This window comes from Crocodylus porosus, unplaced genomic scaffold (genome assembly GCF_001723895.1).
Source record: "Crocodylus porosus isolate Cpor-Errol unplaced genomic scaffold, CroPor_comp1, whole genome shotgun sequence".
In the NCBI taxonomy this organism is placed as follows: Eukaryota; Metazoa; Chordata; order Crocodylia; family Crocodylidae; genus Crocodylus; species Crocodylus porosus.
The window spans coordinates 56,391,745-56,403,118 of NW_017728886.1; the positions used below are offsets into that span (position 1 = coordinate 56,391,745).

The 11,374-nt window shown below is 35.8% G+C and overlaps 1 protein-coding gene across 1 annotated transcript in view; it reads left to right on the forward strand.

The window, feature by feature from the left end:
• The window catches only part of DNAH11 (dynein axonemal heavy chain 11), a 270,897-nt gene that overhangs the window by 42,290 nt on the left and 217,233 nt on the right, over positions 1–11,374 (forward strand). The window contains exons 9-18 of the mRNA XM_019534456.1: positions 1,058–1,174; positions 2,432–2,569; positions 2,665–2,789; positions 3,778–3,973; positions 5,296–5,400; positions 5,857–6,252; positions 7,669–8,001; positions 8,454–8,708; positions 8,807–8,976; positions 10,932–11,154. Of these exons, the coding sequence (XP_019390001.1) occupies positions 1,058–1,174; positions 2,432–2,569; positions 2,665–2,789; positions 3,778–3,973; positions 5,296–5,400; positions 5,857–6,252; positions 7,669–8,001; positions 8,454–8,708; positions 8,807–8,976; positions 10,932–11,154 (2,058 nt within the window). The remainder of the gene's footprint in view (positions 1–1,057; positions 1,175–2,431; positions 2,570–2,664; positions 2,790–3,777; positions 3,974–5,295; positions 5,401–5,856; positions 6,253–7,668; positions 8,002–8,453; positions 8,709–8,806; positions 8,977–10,931; positions 11,155–11,374) is intronic.

Genomic DNA, 11,374 nt, shown 5'->3' on the forward strand with positions numbered 1-11,374 from the left:
GGGCCGCATCTGGCCTCCAGGCCTCATTTTGCCCACCCTTGCCTTAATGTAACTTCTAGATGGGACCTAAGAGTGCTAATGTTACGTGGCATGCTTCAACATCCTTGAAAGGATTTTATGGCACCCTGCTTGAGAATCATTGCCTTGTCTTGTATGTTTCTTCAGTTGTGATCAGCAGAAGTATCGGACAGATAGAGGCTACTTTTGAAGTAGGTAGATACTAGACCTCAGAGCAGCCTTTGGCAGTATGATTATCTGCCAAACTTTTCCTTACACATACTTTTTAGCCTGCCTTGTGATGGAAAGGGAAAATATTAATACTGGCCTTTTTTCTTTGAGCAAAAAATATGCATATATGTAAAATAGAGGCTGGGATACTGAGTTACTGTTGCTAAGAGCTTTTAACAACTATCAAACTGTCAAAAGTTAGTTAACTCCCTTTTGTCAAGTGTATGACTAAGTGAAACGTTTGGGGAAAAAGTGTTGAGAACTACTTGGTTAATTTATGATCTGCCAGATTTGTATGCAAGACCCCTACAGTACTGTTGTAGAACCTTACAGGGGTTCTGTGGGACTATTTATGGTAGAAACTTGACAAAGCCTTAATGCATATTCCTTTAATTTATGTGTTTGACATTGCTTTCAGCAAACATCACTGTATTTTGATTACTGGGGAGCAGAAATTATGCTTATAAATGTTCCTGATGACATATTTTAACATACTTATTCAGAACATTGTTTTTATTTAACTTCTGCAGCTCTGTCTTGCCTTCTACAGAACTATTTGAATGTAAATTTTTCTCTGAACCTGTTTCAAAGGGTTATAGACATGCAGATACTTTTAAATTCCTTTAAATGTATTTAAAGGGTGAGCAAACATTAAGACATCATAATTGTTTTAAGATCCTCAATAAACTTAAGTAACACATGTTAGAAGTTGCATTTTAGGAGTTTATTGGTGCTCTTCCAGAAAGAGTTGAGATGACTGTATCTGTTTTCTACTGTATTAAATCTACTCCCAATACAACTTAAAATTAGGATTATTTATATTTTACAGGAGTTTGAAACTGATTATTTGGAGTTTAAAGCCCAAATCCTGGACTTTGAAAGATGCCTTGGGTCCATTCTTTGTATGGGATTTATTGACTGTTCAGGCTTAGAATCAGCATTTAAGGTCAGTAATAAAAGCATTAAAATATTTGTCATTTAACAGTCAGCATCGTCCTAAACTAACTTGCAAGCAAGTGGAAAGTCAGAAACTAAGGGTAAAATCCAGCTGTCAGGATAGCAATGGCATTTTGCAGCAGACATCAACATAAAAGGCAAATCTAAGATTTTAAATGCTGAAGACCTTTTTAATAAATTAATGAATTCATGAATTCCTTAGTAGACATGGAATGTTCTATGTCTAGAATATTTAAGGGTTATGAGAAATTCATTGTGTTACCTATTATTTAGATTTTTTTTAAACGTCCCTATTTCTTAACACTATTGGTAGCATCCACATTCACTGGGGAAACAGGCCGGAAGGGAGTGAGAGAATTACAGGAACATATACATTGAATGGCCAAATGCATCCAAGACTGTACCCTTAGAAGAAATATGCCCTATAAATGACTAAATAATAATTACAGTTGTCCTAGAAACACTGTGTCACCTACGTAAATTAAACATTTTGCAACACCTACAGTAACACAATTTCAGTGAGGACAAGCTAAGTGGTGTTTACCAGCTGAGAAGCAAGATAAAATAGCCCAAATAGCCCAAGTATAGAGCTGTACTAATAAGGCTATGCTGCTTCCAATACCTGAATTATTTGAGTATGTGTCTGTCACTACAGTGTGCTGTGTATTCATACCATCATTTCATTAAGTTCTCAACATCTTGCAGGATCAAATAGGGAACTTACATACTTAATGACGCACGCATTCATAAGTGCCGTGATGGATTGTGGGTCAAAAACCTGATCCATAGCTCACTGAAAAATGTGAATCTTTCTAAATAAGTCTATGAATTTGAGATCAGGCTTTAACTGTAGAATGATGTCTGGTACTAGCTTCAGAGAATTAAGTTGTTTATCTGGGTCTTTTGATTGTTGAGTTTACCAATACTGTAATATAGTAGACCTGTTTCCAAATTCATTAGCCTAAAATGAAGCATTCAGTTAAACTAGTGAAACCATGATGGTTTGGAAGAACAAGGATTTATCAGACTGGAAAGAGCAGATAGAAGAGAAGATTACAGAAGCATACAGGCATTGGAAGGCACCTGGAGAAAGAGAAATTGATGAGGTAGATCACACAAGGTCCTGATTCAAGAATTTCAACAGCGATAGTTATCCTGAAAGATTTTCAGTGTGAGAAAATTAATTTTAAGTATTTAATTTTAAGTATTGAATTATGGAATCTGACACTAACTTTGATTTTTATAGCTTCTAGCCATCTTTGGGCACTTTCTAGAAAAACCTATCATTATGGAGATTTTTAACCCAAATTATAACATTTTACTGCAAATGTTTGATGAAGAGCTGGATAATTGTAAACGCTTATATGATGGGCATGTTAAGCAGGTATGTAGTAAACAAAAGCTTAGTTCTCATTTTTTCTCTTTAGATTTGGAAATCGTAATAGCTTGTATCAACATTTTTGTTATATTAACGCACAGGTAGAAGAAGGGAATGAGATCATAAACAAAAATATGCCATTTACTTCAGGAAATATTAAGTGGTCCAAAGAACTCAAAGGACGGATACAGACATTTTGGTCATACCTATCATATCTGTCTCATCCGTAAGTGTTCATGCACTTATTTATGTTTAGAAGGTTAACAACCTGTAAGCAAGGTTTTGTAATTATTGTGAAAAAGAATAATAAAACTTACCCGTGTCTCTTTTCCAGGAGTCCACTGTGTGTGCCATATATACGTGAAAAGCAAAGGTGTTTTTTGTAATATCTTTTATTCACTCCCCCCACCCCAACTCCATAGTTGGTCCAATAAAAGATAACATGAAAAATATCATCTTGCATATTTCTTGGACCACAACAACACCCCCCACCCTTGTATACATGAAACAATATTCAAATTTCCAGAACCAGCCTGGCAACATTAACATTTCTGTATCTGCGCATGTGTATCTTGTGATGCTCTCAAAACTGATTTTTAATATCTGTAAGAGGGTTGTCTCATTGTTGCTGTAAATGTGACATTAAGGAAAGCAATGTTGAAAAGCTTAGTTTCTGAAACAGTACTGTCTTATAACCTATTTAAAAAAAAGTTTTGTTCTATATAGGTAAAATTTTCAGAAGTGAAACTTAAGCTATTTGCATAAGTTGTTTATAGCAGCTGGTTTTAAAAATTGTACCTGTATCTTTTATGTCCAACCTTTATATTTTTAAGAGGCAGCACTATGAACAGAGTGTTTCATTAGGAGAAAATATACTAACTTCAACAGTGATGATGAGAAATTGATACTGTTTTAAATTCTGAGGGATGGCCTTTCACAACACTGGGAAATGAGTGCAGCCACTGAGAAGGATGACGCTCATCCTTCCCCTAACTGTCCTTGTACTGGATAAAACTGATCTGTTCCCACTCTCTATCTTTTCAGATTTTTATGTGGCTTGACTGATAAGATTATTAATAACTAAAAATAAATATTTAGAATATATAGAACTTTCTCCACATTTTAGTAATTGGTATAATTTGCATCTAAATTGATTTAATAAATTACGTTATGTTTTAATGGAAATGGACTATATGTGTTTATTTCCCCCACAGAATCTTGGAAGGTCCTGAAGCTTCTTTAGTTTATCAGAAATATTTAGAAATGTTGACTTTACTTGACAGTTATGAAGATCACATCTTCAATGAGTGGAAAACTAAAGTGGACGAAGTTTGTCAGTTTAATTTAAACCAACCTTTAATTAAACGTAATCTGGAAAGTGGTCTCCTGAGTGTGAATTTTGACCCTAAGGTATTTATTTAACATATTACAAATTACTGCATTTTGTTCAATTTTGTCCCCTTGATTTAGGAATACGAAACTGAAAGGGGCCTTCTGGGCCATTGAATCAAGTCCCCTGCATTTGCAGGATGTCATTATTCAAAGAAATCCCCAACATCACCAGTTCAGATACTCACCCACAGCTGCAAGGAACAAGATCACACACTACAGAATTATCTTTATACCTTAGCCTGGGGGCTTCTATTACATGACTCCATATTGCACAGGCCAAATGGTGTATGGTAATCTGTGTCCTGTCATGTCATTCTTCCACTTATCTAAGTGAGTCTTGGACATGTAGCTTTTTTGCCCCTGCCACTTTACTTGGACAGCCACTTCAAAATTGCTTCCCTGGTAAAAATCTTTCTTGAAGAAACTGAGATTTTTAAATTGGCAAGATCCTTAAAGTGAATATCTTCAGTATATGACTAAATTCCAGTTTAATGCTAGGAAAATAACATTTGCTTTCTCTGCCATTTCTATGATCGTTTATTTCACCATCTTAATTTTTCAGTTGGAAAATTATAGTTCTTGTTTGCCTGCATTGGAGACAATTCCAAACTACAGAAATAAAGAAAGCTGTTGTAATAGTATTTGATTTCTCTGGAGGCAGCTGGAAGAAAATAATTATGATGATGATTATAGGTGGCACTTACTGTATAGTATAATATGCAGCATTCTTTATTTTTAGATTGCTAAAATTTGATCCCTCATTCCCATACTACTAAATTCTAACCAAGGTGTTGCATTCTAATAGGCTCTTGTGCCATATTGGGCATGTCTGCGTGTGCTTTTTTAAATGGGCTTAGCCTAAAATCACCAGTTTTAAGGCACATTTAAGGGTGCATGTCTACATGTGTGCATCTTTAATGCACCTTAAAAATGGTGATTTAAGGCTATGTGAGCTTAAATTTGATACCTGCATTGAGCAGGTATCAAATTTAGGTGCAAATAGCTAAGTTGCATTAGTGCACATATAGATGTGCTAATGTGTGTTAACACAGTGCGTGCCAATGGACACATACCATGCTAATGTGGCTTAGCTATTCACGCCTAAATTTAATGTGCCTTAATGCACATTAGCATGTCCACGTGTAGATGCACTTCTAAATTGCCCTACTGCACCTTAAGCAAAGCGCATTAAGTTTAGGCATGCATAAATACATGTGTAGACATACCCATTGTATCTTATTGCCTTAATATTTCAGGTTATACACAGAATTAAAATGAAAGCTTTCTTGTACCTCCTGAAATGAAACAAATAAAAGGTACAGCTTCTTTATTTCTTACAGCTAGTGGCTCTACTGAGAGAGGTGAAATACCTACTGATTTTAAACCAGACTCGCATTCCAGCTTCAGCTTTATCACTATTTGAGAAAAAGAAGACTTTTAATAAGGTATGTGCTTTCAGAACATGAAAGACGTACCTTTTCTAGCTCATATTTATTTGTGTGCGTGTGTGCACATGCTTCGCCCGGTCCAGTTATTCAATAGGCGTGAATAATTTACCCTATTATTATACAACCTAGGACAACTGTGGAAATGCACCCTGAAACAGGGAACCCATGGGGCAGAGTGAAGTTTGGAATATTGGGCACTGTTGCTACATGCCAGCTGTGCAGGGACTTTGGGGGGCTGGAATTGTCAGAACGTGGATCCAATATATTCTCTGCTCTAGTGACAGAATCCCCAGTAGCCCATTGAAAGCTGGTCTTTTTAGGGCCTTCCTTTCTAGTGTGAAGACACCACTGAATAGGTGCTCTGTACATATTAAGGGCCACCCAGACATTCATATAACATCAGGGGCTTTGCACTGAGTTTTTTAATTCATGACTCTCTTTCTATGAAAATAGTACATTGGAAACCTTGAACTCATTGTTCAGTGGTACAACAAGCTTAAACAGACTATTCTGGAGGTGGAATATCCCCTGATTGAAAATGAACTGAAGACTATTGATGATCAGCTAAAAAAAGCAGAAGTAATATTTACATGGCAAAAAGAGAACTGCTGGGACTACACTGAGCAAGTAAAAACGACAGTGCATCACTTGGAGCACAGAGTTCAACAGTCAAAGGATAACATTAAAACAATTCAGCAGATTATGAACGCATGGACAGAGCACACACTGTTTTCCAGGAAAGATAATAAGAAACAAGCTTTGCTAAATCTGGAAGACAAAGGAGACAGAATTGCTAAGAAATACAAACTGCTACAAGAGGATAGCTTCCGGATCCATAAGCTTGTAGAGGTAATAAGTACATTTTAAGTGAGCCTCTAATTTGAGGAGTGAGTAATACACAATTCTTGTGATGATTATTCATAATCACACAATCTGTATCTGATGAAGAATGCATTTCAGTTGCTGACTAGTAACCTATATTTGTAGTGACAAAAGAAGAGCTAAATGTTTAGTCTGCTAGACTGCAAATTGTTAGTATTTAACTGAACACATATATTGTGTATTTAATTAGCTAATTAATTATGCAGATGGGATAAATATTTTTATAACTACTATATAAAGACTTCAGTGGCTCCAAATATGATGCTTGGATTTCTTTCTTGAGTCCGTGTTCAGAGCAGAACCATAATTTAAGGGTAGATCATAAAAAGAACATACTAACAAAATAAAAGAATAATCTTGGCACACTTTTGAAATAAAAAGTGCTGTTTAACCCACTAGACATAATTTTTACCACATTGGGAATTATGGTTTAAGATGAATCATGATAGAGTTATTGTCTCAATTTCATTACCATGGTTCCTTGAACTAAATTTTTCTTGTGATTTCCATAGGCAGTCAACTCTGCAGCTGGAGCTGTTCCATAATCTATTTTGCAGAAGATGTTCTGAAATATTTTGTTCTAAATTTTGAAGATTGGTTATCTACCTAAATATGCATACATAATCAAAAGTGTTTAATTTTCCTGTTGTTTATCTATGATCAATAAAACATTAAAGTCCCTAAATATCAGCTGCTGTGTTGCATGACTACTGATGATCTGCAAGAAAGTAATTCAGAATCAGATCCTCTTCTGAAAAAATATTTCCCCTACTCTCACGCGAATTTTTTGCATCTTTTTCTTTTTTCCTAAATATTTTTGATTTATTACTGTCATTTGTAATACCACTAATTTGGGAACATCATCATGTCCACATTCTAGTCTAAATTTATTTACTCTGGTAGAAAAAGCATTGCTTTTAATTAAGAATGGGACTGGATAAAGATTTTTTTTGTTTTTCAGTATGTCATATTTAGCAGGCTCGAAAGGGATGATACTGGAGTACAGAACAAGCAGTGATGTGCTGCTGCAGCACGCAGAGGTATTCTTTAAAAAGGGCAGTGTTGCACCAAAACTGCAATTTAATATAATAATTTGTGTTCTGATCTCCAGTCTGATCCATTCAAGAGGTGCCTTTCTTTTATATTGACTTCCATTGAAGTGGAGAGTGTGTCAAACAGGTCCTCCAAGCAGTTCAAAATACGATAGTGGGGTTCTACTTGGTACAATAGATGTCAATGGAGTCTTGTTTTACTTTTTGTACCTATTAAATGACAGAGAATAGAAGCAGATATATTTTGAAAGACGACTAATTTATGCTAGATACTTGTTTAATTAAATTGTTTTAATTATTTTTTATTCTTCTTTGTGTTCCTTTTTTCCAGGACAACTTAAAGCTCCTCAAAGCTGATTCTGCTTCAGACTCTTGGAAGAGTTATATAGAGTATATTGATGATATTGTAGTTGATGGTTTATTTAATTCTATAATGCATAATTTAGATTACTTCTTGGAGAATACAGAGAAAAATCGGAAGCCTGTTCCACTTTTTCAGGCACAAATAATTCTTAATGGCCCAGAGATTGGGTTTAAACCTTCATTGGATAGAGACGCTGGAGATAGCTTTTATGACCTAATAGATGAACTTTTGGGCAGTATTTTCAAAATATCTGCCCAGGTAAAGAGAGTAGCAGCACATCTGGAAGCAGAACATTATCAGGTATTTTTATAACTTTGTCTTCTATAAAGGAACAATAGATTTAATTGTAGAATGGCAATTCAGTTGTATGAGTTCTGAAAATTAATGTATAACTTGTAAAAAGCATTAGTTCTTGTAATCTTTTTTTTCCTTACAAGCCCATCCAATAAACTGGAGACTTAAATTGTGAGAATTGCATGAGATTCTGAGGAATTTTAATGGAATGATTTGTAAAGTATTGCCTTCTGTTTAAATTACTTTGGATTTACTGGGTATGGCCCAGTATTAAGCAGATATATAGATTGTTTATGAATAGTTTTTAGTGGAAGCGAGGAAGAGTAGGGCATCATTTCTCAGTCTTGCATTACATAGCAAATGTAGTGTAGCTAATTGTTTGTATTTATATAATTAGTATACTACTTAATATATTTAGTTTACTGCTGCATAAACAACTACTTTTTCCCTCTGCCTAGAATGATATGGATAATATGTCAGAGTTGTGTGAAATCAGACAGGAGATTTTGAACAGAGTGGCAGGTGTTACCAGTAAAGCCCTGGACTACAGAAATTCTCTTGACACCTACGCCTATCTGTGGATAGATGATAGATCTGAATTTATGAAGCAGTTTCTATTGTCTGGACATGTTTTAACAACTGAAGAGATTGAAGCTCATGCTGATAATCGAGTGTCTGAACAGCCTCCTACTACTGAACAGTTTAAAGAGCAGGCAAGAGAATGAACATTCACATGCATTTTTAACTAACTTCATATCTGAGTGAAATTTGGAAGAATACCTACATAAAATATATTTTTTATCTTCTCTAGATTGACATTTATGAGAATCTATACATTCAGATGAGCAAGTTTGAAGACTTCAGAATTTTTGAAAGCTGGTTTAAAATTGATATAAAGCCTTTCAAAATGAGATTATTAAATATTATTAAGAAATGGAGCTGGATGTTCAAGGAATATCTTTTGAGATTTGTCACTGAAAGGTAAATATATGTTGTATCAGAGCAACAATTATTGTAACCTCCTATTTTTCTGCTTATCAACAGCGATAATCATGTAATGCTTTAATAAGCTGAAGTCTGACCTTATTTACACTCCCTACAAAGGTATACCCATTTCTGTAAACTTATTTGACTCTCTGTAAATCTGGGCAGAATTTGTGGTAGTGAAACTGATTTATAATTTGCATCCATCGATATTAAAGCTAGGTTATAATAAGGTCACTAGTACTTTTTTCATACAACATGGCAGTCCTTTTAACCATGATATCACATGTGATGTAAATACTTATTTTTATACAGCCGAGCACATGTGAATCCCAGTGAGGTCAAACTGAACTGCAGGGGCTTAGTACCACAGGATGTCAGGTCAACACTGGTTTAAGGCTCTAGTTGCATAGGACACTTAGGACATGTTAAATATGTGCAGTATTAAAGTTAAAACATTCTGAGCAGTCACGCAGTAATGTTTATTACAATCTGTAACATGCGCAGCTTGCTATTGTTGGTCCCAGCCTTAGCACCACACCAGCCTTGAACTGGCTCCAGTGTGGTGCTGGGGCTGGAACCTTCCAGGGCTGCAGTCATCTGGCTTTCAGTTTGATTCTGGAGGAACCTGACAAGTGAAAGATCCAGCATCCTTTCTTTTGACATTTATGGCTTTTCTTATGGCACTTGGAGATTTAATAAAGCAGAGGAGTGAGGACTGAAAATTCCTCTAATTTCAACGGATTGATCTGATGATAGCTGAACGTGTTGCATAATACAATTTGGAGGCATTTCTCATGCAGAAAGTTATAATTTCACTACAATATGATCACACTTAGCATGTGTTTTACAGCTTGGACGCATGGTTGCTTGCATTTTGAGGGCATTTAGCACAATGCAAGTGTAATGTGCAACATGGCCCCAATATAACAAATATGTAAAACATAGATAATCCTGAGGCCAGGGGAAAACATTAGTTTCATGGTGCTGTGGGATCTGATCCCTGATTCCAGCACTTGAGAAGCTCCCCCCATCAGCTCCCCCTACTCAGCACCTCTAAACTCACATGTAGAGCAGCCTATGTAAAGCAGGAGTTTAAACCTGCTGGGAAGAAGTGGGTGTCCATCAGCTACTCTGGCACACATTCAGTTTAAGGCACAAAGGTGCTGTGGATGCTCCAACACGTATAGAATATATTTTTGGCTGGTTTGCCAGTTTAAAGCAGGATAAAACACTTGAACATGTGCCAGGTTACCATTTGTCATGTGGTTAACACATTGTGTGATAAATTTAATGCCTGATAGAGGGGCCTAAAGCAAAGTGCCATATTTTCTCATATACAGCATACCCTGGAATGTAATGTGCCTTATTTTTGAAAGAATGAAGAATTTTGTTTCTAGAGTTGTAGCTTCATAGAGCAAGGACAGAGCCTAAACTTCAGCTGACTCAATTTCTCCTTCCTACTTAACTAATACTAAACCCTAGCTACTGCTGAAAATTGCTCTCCCTGGATGGATCTATGATTTTCAAAAAGCTGATGAGTCTCCAGGGCTGTAAAATAGGAGGAGAAAAACTGGGGGCAGTTAACTGACAGCAAAATTTTCCCTGAACAAGGTTAATTTGATTTAGTGGACCATCAAGACCATTAAAAAGGAGAAATAATCATTAACACCTGTGGAGTGAATAACATTGAATCATTAAGTCAGTTAACTCCTTCAGCTGCCTGAATAGTAATATAACATCTGTTGCACTGTAGAGCAGGAATAAAAGCATGGTGACTTTTTTCAGTCAGCAAATCAGCTTCCCCACTTAAAAGATGCACCCCAAATTTTGTGGGAAAAGGTGCGTGTTATAGGTGAGAAAACATGGCAGTTTAACATCTCATATATTTATTCACACTTATATAGAAAAGGATTTTCAAAGAAGAAATGTGCATCTCTTTTTTTTGATAGTCTGACTGATTTAGAAGAATTTATAAAAGTGACCAATGCTGGACTTGAAAGACAGCTGCTAAAAGGAGATTATAATGGACTAGTAGAAATCCTCGGACACCTTCTGGCTTTGAGAGACAGGCAGATAGCTACAGATGAGCTCTTTGAACCTCTGAAAGAAACCATTACACTGTTGGAAAGCTATGGACAGAAGATGCCAGAACAAGTTTATGTCCTACTAGAGGTACTGTAAGATTTAAAATAATACTCGGTCTATGGCCAACATAACCTGAGCATCTTGTGGAGATACAACTTTTGCATTTACTTCCGAACATGATGAAGTCCAAGGTTATTTCTGTCTCTAGGAAATGAATTCTGAGACTAAGTCCAGCTCTAGTGAGTGCAGGCTTCTAGTTAATATATTACTTGACCTTCCACAGCTTCAGGGACATATTTCTGTTATC